Source organism: Aquarana catesbeiana, linkage group LG10 (genome assembly GCF_042186555.1).
Source record: "Aquarana catesbeiana isolate 2022-GZ linkage group LG10, ASM4218655v1, whole genome shotgun sequence".
Taxonomy (NCBI): domain Eukaryota; kingdom Metazoa; phylum Chordata; class Amphibia; order Anura; family Ranidae; genus Aquarana; species Aquarana catesbeiana.
Window position 1 is genome coordinate 116,639,966 of NC_133333.1, and position 27,583 is coordinate 116,667,548.

The following is a 27,583-nucleotide window of genomic DNA, read 5'->3' on the forward strand; positions in this document are numbered from 1 at the left end:
TCGTTCTCATTTTCTGTGTGTCCACAAGCATCGAATTCTTTCAGGGTTATTCCTCCTATGGAGGGGACCCGGAAAGTATGATGCGTGAAGTTGTATGCACTTTTGTACTTTGCGGATTTCAGAAGGCTTTGCCTCTATTGGTATTAGTGTATTGAATAAATTTTGTAATTTTAATAGAACCAACTTGATTTAGATTTTCTGTTGCAGAAGTAGCAATCTTTTGAATCATGGTAGGAATACTTGGGTTCCTTTTTTTCTATGTATGCTTTGATAGTGGCCTTCAGCTCCTCTGCATTGCTGGGTCTGGTGTCTCATCTTCCTCTTGACAATACCCCGCAGACTCTCTAGACAATCAAACACAGTGATACCACGATAATTACACCAGGTATTGGTACTTTTGGCAGTGTGGGCAGTTGCAAAGTCCTGCTGGAAAATGAAATCAGCATCTCCATAAAGCTGGTCAGCAGAGGGAAGCATGAAGTGCACTAGAATTTCTAGCTAGAGGGCTGCACTGACTTTGGATTTGATAAAACACAGTGGACCAACATCAGCAGATGACATGGCTTCCTAAATTATCAAGGGCTGTGGAAACTTTTGCATTTCATTTGGAAATCAAGGTCCCAGAGTCTGGAGGAAGAGTGGAGAGGCACAGAATCCAAGTTGCATGAGGTCCAGTGTGATGTTTCCACAGTCAGTGATGATCGCTTCCATGCCATGCCGCATTGATGCAGTAATATGTGCAAAAGGAGCTCCGACCAAGTATTGAGTGCATACTATACCGTACATGGACTCACTTTTCAGTAAGCCAAGATTTCTGTATTAAAAATCATTTTTTATTCTAACTTTCTAAGATACTGAATTTTGGGATTTCACTAGCTGTAAGCCATAATCATCAGAATTAAAAGAAAGAAACGCTCAAAATATATCACTCTGTGTGTAACGCACTAAATAAAATATGAGCTTCACTTTTTGAATAGAATTACTGAAATAAATTAACTTTTTGATGATATTCTAATTTGTGTGTGGGTGTTTTTGAGTGCGTGTGGGTGTTTTTGAGTGCGTGTGTTGGTTTAGGATGATGGGCTCAAGTTCTGTATTAAGGTACCACTTACCACTCTAGAGAAAAGTCTGAGAGTTTCAAGGTCCTCAAGGATGTTGCTGTTTTTTGTAGTAATTAGAACCATGTATAGTTTTTCCATGGGCTGGTACACATAGCGAACACTTTCGGTTTCCACAAAGGTGTGCTGTTTTCCAGTATTCATTAATTTTGGGAAAGCAGCCAACAGTCCCTCAATCCGTGTCCGAGTCATCTCCACAAACTGCCTTGATACTATGGCCTTCCCTGCCTTCGTACAGACCGCAGCAGCCAGTAGCACCTGAAAAGAAAAAGCGGGAAAAGTTGAAAAGCCAGCACTTCCAATTCTAAAGAAAGCTGTACAAAGAACTTGGTAGTATACAAAAAGTAAATCTTAAAAACAAACACACCCCCCCCCCCACACACACACACACACACATTTTCATGTAGGGGTAGTGATCAACAGTCAAATGTCTATTTGACTGAGAAATATAGCAATGAGACAATGGACTGGTAACTGGTGACGCTTATATCAGTATTATTCATCTTTGTTTAAGCCATGCCCCTACTGAGATGTGCAACGAAAATCTCCCTGAAAACACCACTGAAATCTCTCCAAACGTCAGACATTCTGAAGAGTAGAGAGGGTAAGGATCCCTCCACCACTGATACAAAAATGCAATGCTCATGAGCGCTGTCAAGGTGGGAATGCCCAGTTACCAACTGTGAAGAACAGTAATAAAAGCAATGCAATCAGCACCCTTATGACGTGTTAAACTTATTTAAAGTTTAATGGGAGTTTTACATAGGGAGGATTAGACCCCTTCCACTCTCCACCTCGTACAAGTGCTCCTTTTTAGGTGGGTCTCATTGGGTGCCTGCATTTGTGTAGTCTACAGCTGTGTTATGCCAAGTTTTAGCTTTTAACTTACATTTCAATTAAAGCTTTATATACATTCCATTGCTAGCGGTATCCCTGTTCAGTGTAGTGCTGCATAATGCAGAAGCATCTCATCACAGCTACAGAGCTTTTACACAGAATTACAAAAAATAAAAATATGATAGAGAATATAATTATATATATATTTATTTATTGTGCGTGGGGACGGAAAGTATTCAAACGCTCTTAACTTTTTCACTGTTTGTTATAGTGCAGCCATTTTCAAAAATAATTTAGTTCATTTTTTTTCCTTATTAATGTACACACAGCACCCCATATTGACAGAAAAATACAGAAATGTTGACATTTTTGCAGATTTATTAAAAAAGAAAAACTGAAATATCACATGGTCCTAAGTATTCAGACCCTTTGGCTCAGTATTTAGTAGAAGTACCCTTTTGATCTAATACAGCCATGAGTCTTTTTGGGAAAGATGCAAAAAGTTTTTCACACCTGGATTTGGGGATCCTCTGCCATTCCTCTTTGCAGATCCTCTCCAGTTCTGTCAGGTTGGATGGTAAACGTTGGTGGACAGACATTTTTAGGTCTCTCCAGAAATGCTCAATTGGGTTTAAGTCAGGGCTCTGGCTGGGCCATTCAAGAACAGTCACGGAGTTGTTGTGAAGCCACTCCTTCATTTTAGCTGTGTGCTTAGGGTCATTGTCTTGTTGGAAGGTAAACCTTCTGCCCAGTATGAGGTCCTAAGCACTCTGGAGAAGGTTTTCGTCCAGGATATCCCTGTACTTGGCCGCATTCATCTTTCCCTTGATTGCAACCAGTCGTCCTGTCCCTGCAGCTGAAAAACACCCCCGCAGCATGATGCTGCCACCACCATGCTTCCCTGTTGGGACTGTATTGGACAGGGGATGAGCAGTGCCTGGTTTTCTCCATATACTGCTTAGAATTAAGGCCAAAAAGTTCTATCTTGGCCTCATCAGACCAGAGAATCTTATTTCTCACCATCTTGGAGTCCTTCAGGTGTTTTTTAGCAAACTACATGCGGGATTTCATGTGTCTTGCAATGAGGAGAGGCTTCCGTCGGGCCACTCTGTCATAAAGCCCTAATTGGTGGAGGGCTGCAGTGATGGTTGACTTTCTACAACGTTCTCCCATCTCCCGACTGCATCTCTGGAGCTCAGCCACAGTGATCTTTGGGGTCTTCTTTACCTCTCTCACCAAGGCTCTTCTCCCCTGATAGCTCAGTTTGGATGGACGGCCAGCCACAGGAAGGGTTCTGGTCATCCCAAACGTCTTCCATTTAAGGATTATGGAAGCCACTGTGCTCTTAGGAACCTTAAGTGCAGCAGAAATTTTTTTGTAACCTTGGCCAGATCTGTGCCTTGCCATAATTCTGTCTCTGAGCTCTTCAGGCAGTTCCTTTGACCTCATGATTCTCATTTGCTCTGACATGCACTGTGAGCTGTAAGGTCTTATATAGACAGGTGTGTGGCTTTCCTAATCAAGTCCAATCAGTATAATCAAACACAGCTGGACTCAAATGAAGGTGTAGAACCATCTCAAGGACGATCAGAATAAATGGACAGCACCTGAGTTAAATATATGAGTGTCACAGCAAAGGGTCTGAATACTTAGGACCATGTGATATTTCAGTTTTTCTTTTTAATAAATCTGCAAAAATGTCAACAATTCTGTGTTTTTCTGTCAATATGGGGTGCTATGTGTATATTAATGAGGAAAAAAATTAACTTAAATGATTTTAGAAAATGGCTGCAATATAACAAAGAATGAAAAATTTAATTCTGAATACTTTCCGTCCCGTGTGTGTGTGTGTGTGTGTGTGTGTGTGTGTGTGTGTGTGTGTGTGTGTGTGTGTGTGTTTGTGTGTGTGTGTGTGTGTGTGTGTGTGTATATATATATATTTATATTAATTATATTTCTGACTGGCAGGGCATGGGTTGATTGCTTACACAGCATATTACTGCTTATTATGCAGTGATGTGCTTATCCTAATATGTTTATTAGCAACAAGGAAGGAATTCAACCACCTCCCCACAGTTGCATTGTACAAAAAGGGAGGGTAGTGTATTTCTGAAGTGCCAACTCAAAACAGCACTGCAGAAAGAAGGCGAGGGCAGCCTGTGCAGTGATCGAGCTTTCATTAGATCAGCTAACACAGACACAATAGACGCAAAGCCAATCCGATTGACTATGAGCCTTTTTAATAGCCATTATGGTCAATCATAGAGATTACAAATGTTAATACCATTTCCTCTTCCTCTCTCAGCAACTCTCTCGTCTGCAAGTAATACTACTCACATTGGCCACCAACAACAGGGGGCACACTCACCACCACTGAGTAGCAAAAAAAAAAAAAAAAAAAGACAGCGAGGGCATATGGACCACAGAGGCAGCAAACCGACCACCAAAATTATAGGGCAAAACACCACGGACCACCAACCAACAGTTATGTGGCACTCGCCACTGAATACCCTTATTTAACCACTTCAGCCCCGGAAGGTTTTACCCCCTTTCTGACCAGAGCACTTTTTACAATTTGGCACTGCGTCGCTCTAACTGCTAATTGCGCGGTCATGCAATGTTGTACCCAAACGAAATTTGCGTCCTTTTCTTCCCACAAATAGAGCTTTCTTTTGATGGTATTTGATCACCTCTGCGGTTTTTATTTTTTGCGCTATAAAACGGAAATGACCAACATTTAAAAAAAAAAAAAAAATAATATTTTCAGCTTTTAGTTATAAAAAAAATCCAATAAACTCAATTTTAGTCATACATTTAGGCCAACATTTATTCAGCCACATGTCTTTGGTAAAAAAAAAAAAAAAAAAAAAAGGTCAATAAAAACGTATATTTATTGGTTTGCGTAAAATTTATAGCGTCTACAAACTAGGGTACATTTTCTGGAATTTACACAGCTTTTAGTTTATGACGGCCTATCTCATTTCTTGAGGTGCTAAAATGGCAGGGCAGTACAAACCGCCCCCCCCAAATGGCCCCATTTTGGAAAGTAGACACCCCAAGGAAGTTGCAGAGAGGCATGTTGAGCCCATTGAATATTTTATTTTTTTGTCCCAAGTGATTGAATGATGACAAAAAAAAAAAAAAAAAAATTTTACAAAAAGTTGTCACTAAATGATATATTGCTCACACATGCCATGGTTATATGCGGAATTGCACCCCAAAATACATTTTGCTGCTTCTCCCGAGTACGGGGATACCACATGTGTGGGACTTTTTGGGAGTCTAGCCGCGTACGGGACCCCGAAAACCAATCACCGCCTTCAGGATTTCTAAGGGTGTAAATTTATTTCACTCCTCACTATCTATCACAGTTTTGAAGGCCATAAAATGCCAAGATGACACAAAACCCCCCAAATGACCCCATTTTGGAAAGTAGACACCCCAAGCTATTTGCTGAGAGGCACCCTTGATCTTTGCTCTGCCCTCAAAGCATCTGACCACACCAAGATCGGTGTGATAAAATGCTTTCCCAATGGCGCTGTTTACATCCGGCGAAATCTAAGTCATGAAATGCTTGTAGCTTCCGGTTTCCTAGGCCATAGAGATGATTGGAGCCATTCTGGTCTCTGATCAGCTCTATGGGCAGCTGCCGAATCACCGGCCGCATTCTCGGGTTCCCTGTTGGGACAGGAGAGCCAGAGAAAACCATGGAAGACGGTGGGGGGTGGGACATTCCTTCCCACTGCTTCTGAAAGCAGTCTAGAGGCTAATTAGCCCCTAGGATTGCTTTTACATGAAAGCCGACTGCAGGCTGAAAAGAATGATATCAAGATGATACCTAAACCTGCAGGCATCATTCTGGTATAACCACTCAAAGTTCAGCAACATACCAGTACATTGCTGGTCCTTGTTGGGCATATATTGTAATTTTTTTTTCATGCAGCCTGTGGGCTGAACGAAAAAAAGATTGATCGGTGGGAATGCCCACCATTAGAATACCTCCCTTCATCCATCCACTTCTAATGATGGGCATACATGCACCATTTATATATGCCGAAGCATGGGGGCATCCACCCCAAACGTTAGGAGCAAATCGCTCCTCCGCCCCTGCTGCCCCCATGCTTCGGCATATATGCTCTTTTTTTAACTGTGGTGGTGAAATCACCTCCGACAGCGATGGAGTCACGGCTTTATGTATCGTGGGAGCAAACGCTGTTGCTGTCAAGATAAATAAATCCACGCTGCAACTGAATGGCATACCTGCTAAGCAAATGATGGTTAACAATAAAACAAAGTAACATTACAGTATAACAGTAAGACGTACCATACCTGCAAAGCAAATACAAAAAAAAACATAGTAAAAAAATAAAAAAAACATTTTTTAACACAACCTGTGCCTAAAATATATATATATGCCGAAGCATGGGGGCATCCACCCGCAAAAGGTAGGAGCAAATCGCTCCTCCGCCCCTGCTGCCCCCATGCTTCGGCATATATGCTCTTTTTTTATTTTTAACTGTGGTGGTGAAATCACCTCCGACAGCGATGGAGTCACGGCTTTATGTATCGTGGGAGCAAACGCTGTTGCTGTCAAGATAAATAAATCTGCGCTGCAGCTGAATGGCGTACCTGAAAACAAAAAAATTGTTAACAATAAAACACAGTAAACAGTAAAGTATAAAAAAAAATTACATACCTGAAAAGCAAACATGATAAAACATTGCAGAATAGAATACAGTAAAAAAAGAGCAGAACAATAGAGAGAATAGAGAAGAGAGAAGAGAGAACAATAAAAAAACAACTATTTTTGTTTTTTTATTTTATATTTTTTTGTGCATTTTTTTTTTTTTTTTTTTTTATAACTAACTTTTGTAACTGTAACCGGTTCCAGGTTTGGGTCTCTCAAATGGTATCTTTGGGAGACCCTGTGAAAGTGTGGCTAGTCTATGCAATGCTGTACCCTACGCTAAAACTCAACTAGTATATGGTAGCGCTCAAAACATTCACCAATGCAAAGACCAGGATTGTCAGGACAGAAGGGACAATAATAGCGGGTGTCACACCTATAGCCGCGCTTTCTACAGAAACAGCATTTTCTTTAGGGGGCTCGTTGGGTAGGGGTACTCGGGAGGACAGAAGGAAAATGCCTCTCATGCAGCCGGCTTACTGCATTTAGTTGGGGAAGGTGAGGTGGAGCACCGTCTGGAAAAAGAAGGGCTCCGACGATCTCTTCCTGGAATTTAAGGAAGGATCCAGTCCATCCTGAAGCTCTGTATAGCACATTTTTATTATTGTATTTATTTCAGGTACTTATATAGCGCCGTCAATTTACGCAGCGCTTTACATATACATTGTACATTCACATCAGTCCCTGCCCTCAAGGAGCTTACAATCTAAGGTCCCTAACTCACATTCATACATACTAGGGACAATTTTGACAGGATCCAATTAACCTATCAGCATGTCTTTGGAGCGTTTAGCAAAGCCAATTGAAATAAGTATAGACACACTTTTTTATATCAGCGTCTGGCCTTACGGGCAACTAGGTATGGCGCTAAGAACTGGTCATTGAGGTCCACCCCTCCCATATTTTGGTTATATTCGTGGACACAGAGGGGTTTCTCCACAACACCAGTCACCGTAGTAATTTGGACAGTCGTATCTGCATGAAGGGAGGTAAGAATTAAAACATTCTTATTATCTCTCCACTTCATAGCGAGCAAATTATTACACTGCAAGCAGGCTCTCTCCCCCAGCCTAAGACGGCAATCTACAAGCCGCTGGGGAAAGCCCCAGCAACTAGGTCGCACGGTGCCACATGCTCCAATCTGATGATCAAAAAGGTGACTAAAAAGTGGCACGCTCGTGTAATAATAGTCCACATATAAGTGGTACCCCTTTCCGAATAATGTGAATAAATAGAATAGGAAGGAACCAGTGTTTGAGTTTTTCCGGGGATTTCTGCCACATCCCATATATAAGGAAGAAAACCAAAATAGGTGTGTGCCCCAAGGGGGATATTATGGGCAGTATATCACCAGGAAAGAAATATAAGGTGCAAAAATAGAGTACAGTAGTATTGTTTAAAAAATTATCAAAAGGTCTTTATTGTTTACAAAATACATACAACATAGAATAAATATAAGATCAAAAAGGTGGAAGAGACAGTAATCGATTATATTCCAACTGCTATAGTGTTGTAAAAGACCACCCCAGTAGACTCAAGGGTCAACTGACTGGAGTGGAAATAAAACAACACAAGGCACTCTACATGTTTCGGAATGACATAGAAAGATTCAGTTCTTTCTATAGTGTGTTTCCTTCCTCATGAGTTTCAAAGAAGCAGTTTGATGTATTTCTAAAAAAGGAAAAGTATATATAAATGTGTGTAAGTAAATATATTTGGCACCTACATATAACATAAAAAAAAAAAAAAAAAAAAAAATTATATACACAACTAAGAATTTTAGAGACTGTTATCTTCCAACAAAGCACAAGGACATCATAGAATCCCAATCTGAACAAATATATATGTATACTCACAAAACATTTGTCTCTTCATTGTAAATACTGTACATAGAAATGTTAAGAGATGGGCTCCCACCTCCTTGAGTCCAAGGGGTTAATTTGGTTTTCACAAATCACTGACACAGGCAATAGTTGTTATTAAAAGGGATGGAAAGAAAGTGTGGGTGCTGTGCTGAATTAGCTTTGATGTTACCACCAACAAAGACGGCAGGCCAGGGCTCACAAGAGCCACCACTGATAGGTGGACTTGGCGTATGTCTAAAAGAGTAATAAAAAGGAAAATGCCTCGTCAGGAACACTGAGCTTTAAAAGATCCCTTCTTTTTGTCTTGTGACAGAAAAAAGTATATAGGCGTATATCATCTTACAAAAAAAAAAAAAAACAGCAAGTATCAAGAGGCATAGATATTAGAAAAAAGTGAGGGGGATTTGAATTCCATAACTGACCTTTGATAGTTGGTTTGGCTGAAACACACTGCAGGGAAAGCGAGCTCCTCTCAGCTATGTAACAGAGGAGTATGTGTGTTAGATTGGAATTATATACCCTGTGTGTTGGAGGGTGGATGGGCTAAACAGCCAATCAATAACATTGGGGATGGGAAAGGCTCAGGTGAAAGTAATAGGCTCGACTTCGAGATAGGTAAAAAGTTCCTAAAGACAATCAGCTGTGTGTAAACATTATAAAGCCAGCCCATCGTGGCTCCTCGGCCAGAGCGGCGTCCAACGTCAGCGCGTCCCTTTCCGAATAAGGGTGACATCAAGTCCCACACAAAATTGCCAGCGTTTCCTATGTAGTCAGGGCAGTTTGTCAGCTCTACGTGGCTATCTCTTCCCTCGTAAACCATAAAACTATATGTATAGCCTGTGGCCCTGTCACAGAGCTTATACATCTTGACCCGGTATCTGGCACGCTTGCTGGGAAGGTACCGTTTGAATGACAAGTGGCAGAAAACTTAATCAGGGACTCATCAACGCAGACAACTTGATGGGGAGTAAACAAGTCTGCAAAACATTGGTTGAAGTGGTTTACGAGGGGCCGAATTTTGTAGAGCCGATCGTATCCAGGGTCTCCCCGAGGACTACAGAGTTCATTGTCATTGAAGTGCATGAACCGCAAAATCTGCTCGTATCGTGCCCTGGCCATGGAAGCAGAGAACAAGGGCATATGGTGAATTGGGTCAGTGGACCACTATGACCGCAACTCACTCTTTTTGGTTATGCCCATGAGGAGGGAAAGGCCCAGAAAGATCTTAAATTCGGAAACCGTAATTGGTTTCCAATCTCTGGCAAGGGAGGACTGGGGAATAGAGGCGATGTGTTGACCAGCGTACAAATTGCTTTGGTTCACAACAGATCTATAGAGATCTTCCGTGAAAAACAGCGAATAAAAATCAAGTGACGTAAAATCAACTGTTTCCACATGAATGCCGGGTTGGCCAGTGAATAGGGGAAGTACGGGTGCTGCAGAAGTGGTGGGTTCCCAATTAGGATTGGCAAATGCAGCAGGAAGGGCACGACGGGCCTTTGTTCGTCTTCTTGGTGGCAGCGGGACACTACTTGTGCTTGCCACCTCGCCAGCTTGAACTGCACTTATGGGACCCGCCACGTCACCAAGTGTTACTGCAGTGCTGGATGTACGACCCGGGTGTACTGGGCCGCTGGTGCTTGCCAGTTCACCAGAAGGAATAGGCGCTAGTACTTCTCTGCTCCATACGAGAGCCCTGTGGTTCTTGCATCTCGACAGCAAAAGAAGATTGGGGTCTGGTACACCTGACCTTGGCAGGGACCACAACTCCGTCGTCAGAGCTATCTGTCATGGAGCCGCTGCGGTCTATAGGTTCGTATCTGAATCTGACAGATGAGTGACTTCCTCTTCACTATCTGTCATGCTCAGAAATGTGTAGGCCTCTTCACTATTGTACCTTCGATTTGCCATTTTGGTCTCTAATTTTAGTGGTACACTAGTGAGACTCACAGGCAAAAAAGCTCCTGACTGTTAGCGACTGTATCTAAACGCTACCAAAAAACTATTAGCGATCGCAGGGATCAGGCCTGACTCTGCGAACGCTGCAGTTATGTGTTTAGTGTTTTGTAAGTGACAGTGATCAATTGATACTGCACTTGGGTGGGCTGGGCAAAGGGGCAAAACGCTGCTAGGTGCTAGCAGGTATCTGGGCTGATCCCGCTAACACTGCGTTTTTGGGAACCCTAGTATAGATCTGATCGGCTCAGATATTGATCCGTTCAAATACTATACCACTAAGGGAGGTGTATGCTGCGTGCGTGGGCGTTAGCGGTACTGGCACTAATCCGACACTGCCTGGGGCGACGCAGACCCTATCTGACCCCAAAACTTAACTTATATCACCGCCGGGCGATTAGGGGGTTAAACCTTTATTAGGTAATAAACGGCGGGTGCCCTGACACTATAAAAAAATAAAACTAACCAGTGTCACCCGTAACAGTTTTACGGTGATCACTGGTGAAAGGGTTAACTAGGGGGCAATCAGGGGGTTAAAACCTTTATTAGGTAGTTTATGGGGGTCCCTAACGCTATAAAACGCTGACAGAAAACCTAAATACTTACCTCCCTAACTAGCGTCACCTGTGACACTAATACAGCGATCAGATAAACGATCGCTTAGTGACACTGGCGACGGGGAGGGGATGTGATCACAGGGTTAAAACTTTAGTGGGGGGGTTAGAGGGGTACCCTTGACCTAAAGGGGCCTACCACTTATAACTGTCACAAAATGACACCAATGCAATAATCAGGGGAAAAAAAAAAAAAAAAAAACTGCTATTGGTTTCACTGTGACCGAAGGGTGATGGGGGGTAAAATGTGTGCCTACAGTGTTCTACTGTACGTGTAGTGTTTGGTGCACTTACTTGGGCGTCTTCTCTCCTCGGAAGCCGGAACGAAAAGGCTTCCCAAGGAGCGATGACATCACTTCCTCCGCTTCTGTTTACAGTTCAGAAGCCGAGGAAGCCTGTCATTCACCAGGAGCGATTGTGAGGGGTGGCCATGTGTTCTTGGCAGAATGTGTGTGATTATATATATATATATATATATATATATATATATATATATATATATATATATATATATATATATATATATATGTGTGTAAAAAGGTCAGAGTTTCTGGACTCCTAACAGACCCTTGCATCTTTCATCCAGTGCTGCACTGACTTTTCTGGATTCTGAGTCATGGGGAAAGCAAAAGAATTGTCAAAGGATCTGCGGGAAAAGGTAGTTGAACTGTATAAAATAGGAAAGGGATATAAAAAGATATCCAAGAAACTGAGAATGCCAATCAGCAGTGTTCAAAGTAACTAATCAAGAAGTGGAAAATGAGGGGTTCTGTGGAAACCAAACCACGGTAAGGTAGACCAACTAATATTTCAACCACAACTGCCAGGAAAATTGTTCGGGATGCAAATAAAAACCTACAAATAACTTCAGGTGAAATACTGGACTCTGAAAACATGTGGTGTGGTGCTTCAAGAGGCACAATAAGGAGGTACTTGAATAAAAATGGGCTGCATGGTCGAGTCGCCAGAAGAAAACCATCACTACGCAAATGCCACAAATTGTTCCCCTTACAATACGCCAAACAGCACAGAGACAAGCCTCAAACCTTCTGGCACAGTCATTTGGAGTGATGAGACCAAAATTGAGCTTTTTGCCCACAACCATCACTGATGTTTTGGGGGATGTGTGAGCTACAAAAGGAACAGGAAATTTGGTCAAAATTGTTGGCAAGATGAATGCAGTATGTTATCAAAAAATACTGGAGGAACATTTGCATTCATCAGCCAGGAAGCTGCGCATGGGATGTACTTGGACATTCCAAAATGACAATGATCCAAAACACAAGGCCAAGTCGACCTGTCATTGGCTACAGCAGAAAAAAAAAAAAAAAAAGAAGAAGTAAATGTTCTGAAGTGGCCATCTCACTCTCTTGATCTCAATATCATTGAGCCACTCTGGGCAGATCTCAAAACGTGCAGTTCATGCAAGACAGCCCAAGAATTTACAGGAACCGGAGGCTTTTTGCCAAGAAGAATGGGCAGATTTACCACCAAAGATAAAGAGCCTCATCCACAAAAACCACAAAAGACTTCAAGCTGTCATTGATGTTAAAGGGGGCAATACACAGTATTAAGAACTAGGGTATGTCAACTTTTGATCATTTGAGTCATTTGGGTAGTTTCTGTTGTGATCATAATTTAAAAAGAGTAAACACAGTTGATTGATAATAAATGGCTTCAGCCAAACACTAACCATGAGTGAAAGAAAAGTTTGTGTTATCATTCATATTCTCTGAAAAACGGCCCAGAAATCATAAATTCTGCCAGGGTATGTAAACTTATGAGCACAACTGCATATATACACACACTTTTTTTTTTTTTTTTTTTTTTTTTTTTTTTACACACGCAGTAATAGTTCATATATATTTGGAAACGGGCACAATTTCCATATTTTTGGCTCTGTGTGCCGCCAAAAAATAAAATAAACCCAAACGAATTTGAAGTGCAGACTTTCAGCTTTATTTCAAGGGGTTGAACATGAATATCAAGTACAAATTTTAGGAACTGCAACCATTTTTATACACAGCCCCCCCATTTTCAGGGGCTCAAATGTAATTGGACAAATAAAATGTTCATTTGCAATACTTTGAGAAACCAAAGACTGTGTTTCTTCCTTTCTAATGCTTTGCCAGGCTCTAACTACAGATGTCTTCAGTTGTTCTTTGTGGGTCTTTCTGGCTTTAGTTTTGCCTTCAGCAAGTGAAATGCATGCTCAATTGGGTTAAGATCAGGTGATTGACTCAACCATTGCAGAATAATCCAGTTCATTTTCTTCAAGAGCCCCTGGGTTTCTTTTGCAGTGTGTTTTGGATCATTGCCCATCTGTACTGTGAAGCGCCGTCCAATCAACTTTGCTGCATTTGGCTGAATCTGGGCTGACTGTACATCTCTAAATACTGCAGAATTCATCCGGCTGCTGCGGTCACATCAATAAACACCAATGACCCAGTGCCACTGGAAGCCATGCATGCCCATTCCATCACACTGCCTCCACCATGTTTTACAGATGACATTGTGTGCTTTGGATCATGAGCTGTTCCAAGCCTTCTCCACATCATTCTGGTACAGATTAATCTTCGTTTCATCCGTCCAAAGAATGCTTTTCCAGAACAGGTCTGGCTTTTTAAATGTTTTTTTGGCAAAGTCTAATCTGGCTTTTCTATTCTTCAGGCTTATGAATGGTTTGCACCTTATGGTGAACCCTCTGTATTTGCTCTCTTGATGGTAGACTTTGACAATGATACGCCCACCTCCTGGAGAATGCTCTTCACTCTGCTGGATTGCAGACCCCTTGGGGGTGGGGACCGGTGTTGGTGGAGCGCTGTGTAGATTGACGGCGCTACATGGCTTAAATATATATAAAAATAATAATATAATGGATGGGCATCTTGATAGGATGCAGTGTGCGGGGATGGGGACAATTGTAGGTGCTCACTTAGGTTGAACTGGTGTCTTTATTCAACCTTACTATGTAACTTGTCTGGATGTTGTGAAGGGGTTTTTCTTTACCATAGAGAGGATCCTGCGATCATCCACCACGGTTGTCTTTCATGGGCGTCCAGGCCTTTTTATGTTGCTTTAGTCACCAGCGAGTTCTTCTTTCCTCAGAATATACTAAACTGTTGATTTGGCCACTCCTAATGTTGCTGCTATCTCTCTGATGGATTTGTTTTTGAAGCCTTACAATGGCCTGTTTCACTTGTATGGATAGCTCCTTTGAACGCATGATGTAGGTTCACAGCAATAGTTTCCAATTGCAAATACCACACTTAGAATAAACTACAGACTTTATACCTGCTTAAATTGATGAAGAAATAATGGCCCATATCTGGCCATGAAACAGCTTTTGTTTCAACTGTCCAATTACTTTTGGTCCCTTGAAAAAGGGGCGCTGGGGTGGCTATTCTTAAGAGCTGTAATTCCTAAACCCTTTCTCCGATTTGGACCTATACACCCTCAAATTAAACTTGAAATTGGGCACTTTCATTATCCATTATATAACTATAGCTTGAATAGATTTTAAAAAATACCCGAAAAAACAAAAAATTGTGCCCATGTCCAAATATATATTTATATATTAATAATTATATCTATTTATATCAGACCTGCGCAAATCATTTCGCCCGGGACATGCAGTTCTGGGCACCAATCAGGTGATTTTTATTCACATTTAGCACTGGACAAGTAACAGGGTTTACTCTTTTTTTTTTTTTTTTTTTTGCACCTTAAGCCTCATTTCACACATATGCGTGCTAAAATAGCTCAGTTTTCTAGTGCAATTCAGGCACGCATTGCTGTGTGAATGCCATAGCAGTTTAAATGGGGTGCAGTTTTGGATATTGAAATGGATTTTGAATAGTGGAGCACACACCCTGTACAGGTAGTACAGATAGCATCAACAATCTGCTGACATTACTCCGCTCTACACTGCTCTGTCGCTTCTCTAGTCCCGCCCTCCTCCTCTCCTGGCCTCTGCTGGACTTGCTGTACCCTCCGCCGGGGTATTCCTGGAGGACAGGAAAGGCTCCTAGCTGCTCCCTGATGACATGGTGCAGGTGAGGGATATCTCTAGGGTCCAGACAGATCAGGTGCAGACCTCCCCTGTGATACCAACCTCCGCTTCCCTCCTCTCCAGTGGCAGAACTACCAGGGAACGGGCCCTGGCATTCGCCACTGTTGGGGGGGTTGGCATAGGCCCCTCCCCCAGTATAAACTGGCTTAGGGACTCTGTGCTAATTTCTAGAGCCCAGTGCCGGAACAAGTTACGGCTCTGGTTACTTGCTAAACGGGGCGTGCCAGCATGGTCCCTCGGGAGGGACACCTGCGCCTCATCTCTTGTGGGGTAACCGGGGTCCAACACGTGGCGAACACACCCTCTGAGGCAGCCGGCATGTCTCCTAATTCCTGCACAGTGCACACCTTACAGACCTCACTGAAGCTGGCTCCTCCTCCTTGGCCCCGATGTTCTGGTGTACAGGAGGAGCCGGGGAGGAGAAACTGTGAACTGGAAGGGCCGCGCTGATGATCTGAGGTCTCTGTTTATTGCTGTATACAGAGGAGGGCACAGTAACTGAGAAAAAGGGGCGGCGGGTAATAAGAATATACACCTAGACGAGTAATGGGGGTACTTTGGGAAGGAAGCGGACTTGAGCTGGAAAAGGGGGGGGGTGGTCAGATTTCAAATCCCCACCACCAAACCTTCTAGCACAAGTCCTCTCCACTCCCAAAGCACCCCCCCCAGCACATATCCTCTTCTTAACACCCCTCAATAAAAGAAATGCCGCCTGCCACAGAGGGGGCAATCACAGCATACGAGACGCCTGGAACCCTGTAAGAGATGCGGAGCAATTGCTCCGGGTGCCCACTCTGGAAGATTGGGGGGGGGGGGAGCGCGAAGTGGGAATTTGTGCTGGAGAGGATTAGGGGCATACGTACAGGGAGTCGCAATGGCGGCATATACAGGAGGGGTGGCATATAAAACCGATTCCCTCCATTTTACTCCTGCACTTTCAGCGGTTGCAGGAGGAAAATGGAGGGAATCGGTTCCTCTACACGTTGCCCCTACCTCCTCCTATCCACCTCCTACTGCCCCCAGGCCAGTGTACTCCCCCGCAATGCTGCCAGCTTCCTCCCTCCCCTTTCCCACCAGCTGCTGTGGGGGATGTGTCAGGATAGAGAACGGGGGGGGGGGGGGGATGTGTCATTTACTAGTCCCCTTCCTTGAGTTAATGATTCCTACCAATCACTGACTGTTCATTCATAACTGAAGCATAGTAAACTTTACTATGCTTCAGGTTAAGAATGAATGGGAAGCTCTGTGCAGATGTATTTCTGTCCATTCTTTCTGTGCAGTTGAGAATGCACAGATGGAGATTGAGGGCTTTGACCTTAGTCTCTGTTTTCTGTCTAAAAAGGTGAAACATTAGAGGCCTGTTTTGACCCCTGATTTCTCAACAAAGCCCCCCAACTGGCTTCTAAAAGAGCAACTGTCCGCCTACCACCCCCCAAGGGGTGCTGGTCTGTAGGAGATCCACAGGACACAACTGGCCAAGCTAAAATCATCAGACCAACCCCAATGTGTGCATCATGTGTGTATAAAACTGTTTCCTATGTCTCTTAACTTTGGTATGCTCTTTTGCTTAAACATCTGTAGACATTGCTATTGTTTCCTCCCTATGCCTTTCCTTTAAATTATGGCCTCCTTATCTTTATTAACTATGCACCTATAAGTCTGCTCTAAAGTGAGAATTTTGCCATGTTAACCAGCCAACCCTTATAACCTGCTAATTGAAATGCACCCACCCCTCCCATCCCTATCAGTATAAATATAAGCTTCTTTTGGGGGAAGCATTTGCAACTGGGGCTATTTCTATAAGTGGGAGCACGTCTGACTCTGCACTTCAGCAAATGCACTTCAGCAAAGGAACACAAGAAAACACCTTGAAAAATACAATACAGGTGACCTTGTTTACACTTTCAGCTCTTCCTTCCCCTTCTAAAATGAAAAAAAAAAGAAGAATATATATATATATATATATATATATATATATATATATATATATATATATATATATATATATATATATATATATATATAATCTCACTTCTGTCCTCTCCATATTACTGCACTCACCAACTCTGGCTAATTCTAAATTCACACTCCCAGTACTCCAAACCACTGGGGCATGTCCCTTCATATAAATCACACTCCCACAATACCTCCCTCATCCTTCTGCTTCTCCTATCTTCTGGTGATGTTTCTACAAACCCTGGGCCTCCTTCATCTAACTGTACTCAACACGCCCATTATCGTACACACTCTGGCTGCAGCCGCAATGCACACAATCTACTTCCCAAGACCAGACTCCCCTTCTCTTGCGTCCTTTGGAATGCTTGCTCTGTCTGTAACAAACTCACCTCCCTCCATGATCTCTTTATTGCTAACTCATTTAATCTACTCGCCATTACTGAAACCTGGCTTCACGAATCCGACACTGCGTCTTCTGCTGCTCTATTCCATGGTGGTCTTCTTTGGACTCACTCCTCCAGACCCAGTGGACACAAAATAGGGAGTGTTGGAATCCTTTTAGACCCACATAGCACCTTTCAAGTACTTCACCCACCTCCCTGTCACTCTCCTCATTTGAGGCGCATTGCATTCGGCTCTTCTCCCCAGTTTAAGGATAGCTGTGATCTACCGGACCCCTGGTCCAGTATCATCCTTTCTTGATGACTTCTCTGCCTGGCTACCCTACTTTCTTTCTTCTGAAATCCCCACAATCATTCTTGGGCACTTCAACATCCCTACTAATACTAACTTTCCTGCAACTTCCAAAACTTCTTAGTCTAACCTCCTCCTTTGACCTGAAGCAATGGATACATGCTCCTACTCACTCTGAAGGCAACACCCTTGACCTCATCTTTTGCCATCTATGCACTCCATGCAACCTCTTCCATTATCCTTATCCTCTCTCTGATCACTACCTTATTAACTTCACTCTCTCCCTCACCTCTGCCTCCTCATCCCCCATACACCCATTACCCGTAGAAACCTTCGCCATCTCAACCCGTCTCTTCTCTGCTACTGACCACCTCTATCACAAAAATCGCACCTCTGTCCTCCACCAACCTAGCCTCTTCTGTTTACAACACTTCACTTCTAGCCTCACTGGACACACTGGCCCCCCTCACTACACACAGAATCAGGCCCCACCCCCCTTCAACCCTGGCAAACAGATCACACTAGAAGTCTGAAAAAACACAGCCGTGCTCTCGAGCGCCTGTGGCGTAAGACAAAGTCCCAGAAAGATTTCAGCCAGTATACAGTGGGGACGGAAAGTATTTAGACCCCCTTAAAATTTTTCACTGTTATATTGCAGCCATTTGCTAAAATCATTTAAGTTAATTTTTTTCCTCAATGTACACACAGCACCCCATATTGACAGAAACACACAGAATTGTTGACATTTTTGCAGATTAAAAAAGAAAAACTGGAATATCACATGGTCCTAAGTATTCAGACCCTTTGCTCAGTATTTAGTAGAAGCACCCTTTTGATCTAATACAGCCATGAGCCTTTTTGGGAGAGATGCAACAATTTTTTCACACCTGGATTTGGGGATCCTCTGACATTCCTCCTCGCAGATCCTCTTCAGTTCTGTCAGGTCGGATGGTAAACATTGGTGGACAGCCATTTTTAGGTCTCTCCAGAGATGCTTAATTGGGTTTAAGTCAGGGCTCTGCCTGGGCCATTCAAGAACAGTCACAGAGTTGTTGTGAAGCCACTCCTTCGTTGTTTTAGCTGTGTGCTTAGGGTCACTGTCGTGTTGGAAGGTAAACCTTCGGGCCAGTCTGAGGTCCTGAGCACTCTGGAGAAGGTTTTCATCCAGGACATCCCTGTACTTGACCACATCCATCTTTCCCTTGATTGCAACCAGTCGTCCTGTCCCTGCAGCTGAAAAACACCCCCACAGCATGATGCTGCCACCATCATGCTTCACTGTTGGGACTGTATTGGACAGGTGATGAGCAGTGCCTGGTTTTATCCACACATAGCGCTTAGAATTAAAAGGCCAAAACGTTCTATCTTGGTCTCATCAGACCAAAAGAATCTTATTTCTCACCATCTTGGAGTCCTTCAGGTGTTTTTTTTTTTTTTTTTTTTTTAGCAAACTCCATGCAGGCTTTCATGTGTCTTGCACTGAGGAGATGCTTCCGTCGGGCCACTCTGCTATAAAGCCCCGACTGGTGGAGGGCTGCAGTGATGGTTGACTTTCTACAACTTTCTCCCATCTCCCAACTGTATCTCTGGAGCTCAGCCACAGTGATATTTGGGTTCTTCTTCACCTCTCTCACCAAAGCTCTTCTCCCCCGATAGCTCAGTTTGGCCGGTCGTCCCAAACGTCTTCCATTTAAGGATTATGGGGGTCACTGTGCTCTTAAGAACCTTAAGTGCAGCAGAAATTTTTTTGTAACCTTGGCCAGATCTGTGCCTTGCCACAATCCTGTCTGAGTTCTTCAGGCAGTTCCTTTGACCTCATGATTCTCATTTGCTCTGACATGCACTGTGAGCTGTAAGGTCTTATATAGACAGGTGTGTGGCTTTCCTAATCAAGTCCAATCAGTATAATCAAACACAGCTGGACTCAAATGAAGGTGTAGAACCATCTCAAAAGATGATCAGAAGAAATGGACAGCACCTAAGTTAAATATATGAGTGTCACAGCAAAGAGTCTGAATACTTAGGACCATGTGATCTTTCAGTTTTTCTTTTTTAATAAATCTGCAAAAATGTCAACAATTCTGTGTTTTTCTGTCAATATGGGGTGCTGTGTGTACATTAATGAGGAAAAAAAAATGAACTTAAATGATTTTAGCAAATGGCTGCAATATAACAAAGTGAAAAATGTAAGGGGGTCTGAATACTTTCCGACCCCACTGCAAATCTGCCCTCCAAAAATACAATTCCAGCCTCCACACTGCCAAGCAGACCTATTTCACCACCCTCATTAAAAACTTATCATACCGTCCCTGTCAACTCTTCTCTACCTTCAACTCTCTACTTCGCCCTCCACTGCCTCCACCCACTGCCCAGGAGATCGCCAATCACTTCAAACAGAAGATTGATACAATTCGCAAGGAGATCTCTACTATTCAGCCACCCTCCATGCCTTACACCTCATGTCTACAGGTACAATCATTACTTCCCTCTTTCAACCCCACTATAGAAGAGGTTGCTAAATTACTTGCTAACCATCTTACCACCTTCCCTCTGGATCCTGTTCTCTCGCAAATGCTACAGTCACCCTCTAGCTCTATTCTACACTCTAACACACACCTTCAATCTCTCCCTCTCTTCTGGCATCTTCCCCAACTCCTTAAAACATGCACTTGTCCGCCCCATACTTAAAAAGCCCTCACTGGACCCATCCAATCTTAACAACCTATGCCCCATCTCCTTACTCCCCTTTTTATCCAAACTCCTTGAACGTCTAGTCTACAACTGACAGTGTCCATCTTGCTGATAATAGCCTTCTTGATCCACTTCAGTCTGGATTTTGTCCTCAACATTCCACAGATACTGCTCTCCTAAAACTAACAAACGATCTACTAATGGCCAACACTAAGGGACATTATTCTGTACCTCTCTGCTGTCTTCGATACGGTTAACCACCCCCTCCTCCTCAAAAAACTCCATGCCTTTGGTCTCTGTGACTGTACTCTTTGCTGGTTTTCTACCTACCTATTTAACTACACCTTTAGCATTACCTACAATTCTACTGCCTCCTCTCCTCTTCCTTTGTCTGTTGGGGTCCCCCCAAGGTTCTGTTCTTGGACCTCTACTATTTTCAATCTACACCTCCTCCCTAGGTCAGCTGATAATGCAATCTCTACGCCGACGACACTCAAATCTATTTCTCTACCCCTCAACTCACTCCTTCAGTCTCCTCAGGTATCGCTATTTTACTATCAGATATATCAGTCTGGATGTCACACCACTTCCTCAAACTTACTCTATCCAAAACAGAACTTATCATTTTTCCTCCCCCATGTGCCCCTTTCCCCTGATCTGTCAAAATTGATGGCACAACTATCAGCCCATCCCAAGTTACTAGGAGTAGTCCTGGACTCTGAACTCTCCTTTAAGCCCCATGTCCAATCACTGTCCAATTCTTGCCGCCTCAACCTCCGGAACATCTCCAAAATACGTCCCTCTCTAACCAAGGACACAACAAAGCTCTTAATTCACTCCCTGTTCATCTCTCGCCTCGTTTACTGCAACTCCCTCCTCATTGGCCTACCTCTGCATACTCTATCCCCCCTTCAGGCCATCATGAATGCTGCTGTCAGACTTCTGCACCTTACCAACCGCTCTGTCTCTGCTACTCCTCTCTGTCAACCCCTCCACTGGCTTCTGCTCACCCAACAAATTAAATTCAAAATACTAACAACTACCTACAAAACCACCCACAACTCTGCCCCCAGCTACATCACTGACCTATTCTCAAAATACCAACCTAATTGTTCTCTTCGTTCTTCTCAAGGACCTCCTGCTCTCTAGCTCTCTCATCACCTCCTCCCATGCTCATCTCCAAGCCTATGGAACTCCTTACCCCAATCTGTCCGTCTATCTCCTACTCTATTAGCTTTCAAATGATGCCCGAAAACCCTCCTCTTGAGAGAAGCCTATCCTACCCACACCTAACAACTGTATTTTCATTTTGTCCATCTGATCATCCCCCACAGCTACTACCCTTTGTTCTACTTGACCCTCCCTTTTAGATTGTAAGCTCTAAACGAGCAGGGTCCTCTGATCCCACCTGTATAGAATTGTAATTGTACTGTCTTCCCTCATGTTGTAAAGCGCTGCGCAAACTGTTGGCGCTATATGAATCCTGTATAATAATAATAATAATAATAATAATAATAATAATAATAATAATAAGGGCTTCCGTGCAAAAAAAAAAAAAAAAAAAATGTAATAAAATAAAAGCTTCTCCACCACTTCTAGGCAAAATCGCAGTGATAAGTGAACAGTCGGTTCCCAATGTTATTTTACTCCATGAGCTGCGAATCTGGAATGCGTCAGTCCAGCCACTTTCACAAGGCATGGACATCAGCAGATCCACCTGCTCAGTGTGGTAGCTGTCCAATTAAAGGTTCATGTCATCTCTGCTCATAGGAAGTGGATACGGACACAGCCCACTTTCCTCTCTAGGCTGTCAGATATAAAAACGGACCTATGTCCGTTCACAACCAAATGTCCCCCATCCATCTGTTTTTAATGGATCAGATGCAGGCGGTTGTAAACGGACACATTAAACATGTTAAAATAATAAACATGTCCTACTTACCTGCTTTGTGCTATGGTTTAGCACAGAGCAGCCCTAAACCTCCTCTTCTCAGGTTCCTGCTGGCGCATCTGGCTCCTCTTCCCTGCCAGCTCCAGACTCTTCCTCTTCTCAGTGTGCCCCCAAAGCAAGCCAGTTCCTATGAAAGCACATCTGCAGTTCACTCCTGAGCCACGCTGTGTGTGATGATAGACACACAGTGTGGCTCGGCCCCACCACCCACTCTGTGCTCACAGATTTAACGGATGGCAGCAGCAGTCAATGGCTCCTGCTACTGCCCGAGTCCCTGTGAGAAGAGGAAGAGAGGAGAGAAGACTGCAGCCGGGCACAGCACTGGGTTCCTGGCAGGCTCTGGGAAGTGTCTCAAGAAGTGGGGTGTTTTTTTTTTTTTTTTGCAAGGAATTAAGGTTAAACAAAAAAACAAACAAAAAAAACACACCAAGGATTTAGAACCACATTTCGCTTTAGAGATAGAATCTTGTAAATGGATATCAAATATGTAATGCTTCAAAACTGTGTAGACCTGTAAGTACTACAATAACCCAAGGGCAACACTAATACCTTTAGAGCTCACCAGTCTACCAGCATTCTAAAAAACCTTCTGCAAGCAGCTCCCCAAAGCCTCCCAGAATCTTACCTGAGCCCAATCTCGATCCACTTATGTGCAGGAGAGCAGAGGCTCTCCTGACACTCTCTCCTCATTGGCTCACACACAGTGTTGCGGGAGCCACTGGCTCCCACTCAAGTCCGATACAGCCAGTGAGGAGGGAGAGGGGGCGGGGCCAAGCCATGCTCTCTATGTCTTATGGACACATAAAGTCGGCTCAGGAGCAGCACGCACAAGTGCCCCCATAGCAAGCGGCTTGTTATGGGGGCACTTGGCAGGGAAGAGGAGCCAGGAGCGCCAGCAGGGACCTGAGAGGAGGATCGGGGCTGCTCTGAGCAAAACCATTACACAGAGCAGGTCAGTCAGACAGGTTTGTGATAAAAGAAAAAAAGTTTGGCTTTATAATTACTTTAGTACATCACCATAGTACAAGAAAATACAAAACCACACAGGTTTGTGCAGCTATTAGAGCCCCCACCCTCTAACACAGGAGGCTGCTGCAACTGAAACCATAGTTCTCCAAGATCCAAGATATTATGGGGAGAACAAGAAAGCTTCCAAGTACCAGGAAATAATTTATTTTTAATTTTATGGTTATTGAGCAACATTACCACTGAATCTCATATTTACCCACCTATCCCTGACCATACAATAATAGCTTCTGCCAAAACCTGGCACAAATTTTTCTAATCCAAACTCCAGGCCCTAATATGATACCTTTACGCATACTGTTAACTATCTTAAATCTCCTTGGTCATCTAGCACTTCATTTCCCTCTATGTACTATTATCATGAATTGTTATTTATATAAAATCAGCAGTGTCCTCTAGGCACTGCGATCACAAAGCTCGCCCAGAGCGATCACGACACGCCATCATATGATGCTGCCCCAGTAATAGTGAACGGTGTCTGTGTGTGTGTTTTTGTTTTGGTTTTTTTCATTTACATTTATTATTTTTTACAATTTTTTTTTTATTCTTTATTGCACTATGTGTGTGTTTTTTTTTTTTTTTTAATCAGCCCTGTTGGGGGGCTTTGGTGAGATATCAGGGGTCTTAACAGACCTCTGATATCTCCCCCTTGAGACAGAGAAATAGACAGAGGATAGAGATTCCCCAGTCCCTTTCTCTGCAGCGTCAGCTGCACTGAGAATGAATGGAGAGAACACAGCAGCTTCTCTCCATTCATAAACTGACACATCGTAATCACAGGAGATTACAATGTTTCAGTTATGTGAATGGAAAGAGTCAGCTGACTCTCTCCATACACACAGCGGAGAGACAGCAGAACGGAGGGGACAGACGAAGAGAGAGGGGGACAACGGAAAGCCGGAACGGATGGGGACAGCGGAGGGGGACAGAGGAACGGATGGGGACAGCGGAGGGGGACAGAGCAAAGAAGAAGGACAGCGGGAGGTGGACAGAGGAACGGAGGAGGACAGCGGAGGGGGACAGAGCAAAGAAGGAGGACAGCAGGGGGGGGACAGAGGAACGGAGGGGGACACAGCAATGGAGCAGGACAGCGGAGGGGGACAGAGGAACGGTGGAGGACTAAGGAGGAGGAGGTGACAGTCAGTGGTGATCGCGTGTGGGGGAATTACAAGCACCGATCACCGCTGTATGTCACTAAGCAGCTGAAAGCCGCAGGGGGAGAAGCTTGTAACTCCCCCACACGTCCATCACCGCTGACAGTCAAGGTATCGGGGAAGCATCGGGAGCATTTGCCCGAGTACAAGTACTTGGGCAAATGCTTGGTATCGGTGCCGATACCGATACTAGTATCGGTATCGGGACAACCCTAGTTTGTGACATGGTGCATTATCCTGCTGGAAGTAGCCATCAGAAGAGGAGTACACTGTAGTCAAAGGGATGGACATGGTCAGCAACAATACTGAGGTAGGCCATGGCATTTTAACGACGCTCAAAGGGCCCTAAGTGCGCCAAGAAAATATCCCCCACACCATTACCACTACCACCAGCCTGAACCATTGATACAAGGCAGGATGGCTCCATGCTTTCAAAGTTGTTTACGCCAAATTCTGACCCTCCATCTGAATGTCGCCGCTGAAATCACAACTCAGACCAGGCATTTTTATACAATCTTCTCTTGTCCAATTTTGGTAAGCTTGTGAGAATTGTAGCCTCAGTATCCTGTTCTTCACTGACAGAATTAGCACCCAGTGTGGTCTTGTGCTGCTGTAGCCCATCTGCTCCAAGGTTCAATGTGTTGTGCATTCAGAGATGGTATTCTGCATACCGTGGTTGTAACCAGTGTTTTTTTTTTTAGTTATTGTTGCCTTTCTATCATCTCCAACCAGTCTGCCCATTCTCCTCTGACATCAAAGCATTTTCCTCCACACAACTGCCACTCACTGGATATTTTCTCTTTTTCGGGCAATTCTCTGCAAACCCTAGAGATGGTTGTGTGAAAATCCCAGTAGATCAGCCATTTTTTAAATCCTCAGACCAGCCTGTCTGGCACCAACAACCATTCCACGTTCAAAGTCACTTAAATCGCCTTTCTTTCCCACCCTGATTCTAGGTTTGAACTACAGAAAGTCATCCTTACCACGTCTAGATGTCTAAATGCATTGAGCTGCTGCCATGCGATTGGCTGGTTAGAAATTTATGATACAAAGCAATTGAACAGGTGTACCTAATAAAGTGGCCAGTGAGTGTATATATCTAATCAATGCTTAATAGTCCTTCAGAATATCTTCTTGTGTAACATCTGGAGTTTTTACACCACCATGTAGTTTTCAACAATGGTGAAATCTTCCACCTTCAATATCCCTTTTGGATGTATTGTATGTATACCTTTGTTGATGAACCCCTTTCTAGATGATCAAATCAGCATATGTTTTCCAATAGCGTTAAGTATCAGATCTCTGCTCTACATTGTATTACCATTCCAACTTAAGATCAACATAAAGGAATCATAGTGCCTTCCATTTTAAAACCAAAATAAAATAAAAATATTACTCAAATAAAACCGCTGTGTAGAGCTCTGCAGCATGAGGCATAATTATATAACAAATCCTCCTAGCAAGTAACACTGTCGCTGCCCCCCCGGGCTCCAACTTATACATTATGTCCATCTGGACTTCAGGAGGTACCCGCCGGAGGATTTACTAAAGGGAGCAGCTTTAGGTTTGCCTGGATATGCAGAGGATTTGTCAGTTTATGTCTCTGGAGCCCTACACAGCACTTTCATGCTAGTAGTTCTCTTTTTATTTTAATACATTGTTTTTTAAATGGATCTGCTGATCCTCCTCCTCCCCTCCTCTGCAGTTTTCAAAACTTTTGTTTTTGGAGCTGGTAGCCATTTGTGACCTGTATCCTCTTATGCTCTGTTTACCTTGAACAAAACCCTTCAATTTAATAGTTTCAAACTGTTTCATTTCTAGCAGGGTGGATAGAAAAAAAAATAAATTCGGATTTTTGATAAATTATTTTGATAAAATGTTTTTGGAGTAAAAATCTATCTAAAATATACATTAATTTATTCAGCATGAAATGGAGCTTAGTTATGTAGCATGAGGCTGTATATTCTGAAATATTTATATGTTTTGGTAAACTTATTCAGTGAATTCAAGCTCTGCAAGCAGAGATAAAATGCATTGCATTGATGCATTCACACAAATTTCACAGTAATCATGAGTTCAAACAAAGTTCAGGAATACTCCTTTATCCCATTGTTTTGCAAATCTATGTACTACAAACGGTTGAATCGGTTCTGATATCGCTGTTTTACTAACCTGACCACTTATTCTAAATAGGAAACCTTCATTTTGTTTGCAAATATTAAAGATTCTAACTACCAGCAAGAATAAGTCCTTGCATTTAAAGAGCACCCGTCATTTCAGATCAATCATGGCAGCACCTGTTAGCGGGCATCCACTCACCTGCTGCCACCACGTCCCCCACCTTGTTGTGTCACTGCCCCATCACCAGCCGTCCCATTAAAGTGAATGAGACCGTCAGTGAGTTAACAGCGGGTCAGAGGAGGAGCCACTGCGGGACAGAGATGACAGCTACTCTTTAAAAATGATGATTTAAATCAACTTGATTTTTAATCAAATCCGCCCCGATTTCTAGCATGATGGGAATGTTAATTGTCACATTTGCTTGGGCTCTCAACCAAAGTCAAACAATTAAATGGCTGGTGTCATAACTGATCACATGTGTAGCACCATTGCAGTTAAATATCAGAGGCTAAAATTGCAGATTTCTTGGCTGAAAAAGATTAAAAGGGTTTAGTTTCCCTTTAACAGATCAAGCTCTCTAGAGAAAAATTGGTAAAAGGTTGAGAAAAAACAAACAAGATTAGCACTGTCAGGGGTGCTTACAATAGTCAGCTTTTATTCATTCATGTAAAATCAGTCACACAAAAAAAAAAAAAAAAAAAAAAAAAAAAAAAAACACACCTGTTTACGTAAAATGTCAGATAATGAAATCATGCTACAGGGGAGCTTTAAAAAACGAAAAATATCGCTTTCAAAGCAATCGTACGATAATTGGATCGCTAGTACAGGGCCAATCTGAAATT

The 27,583-nt window shown here is 43.2% G+C and overlaps 1 protein-coding gene across 1 annotated transcript in view; it reads right to left on the reverse strand.

Annotated features, from left to right (window-relative positions):
• ARCN1 (archain 1) overlaps positions 1-27,583 on the reverse strand; it is a 68,252-nt gene that overhangs the window by 35,292 nt on the left and 5,377 nt on the right. Inside the window, exon 2 of the mRNA XM_073602511.1 lies at positions 1,113-1,376. Within this exon, the coding sequence (XP_073458612.1) occupies positions 1,113-1,376 (264 nt within the window). The remainder of the gene's footprint in view (positions 1-1,112; positions 1,377-27,583) is intronic.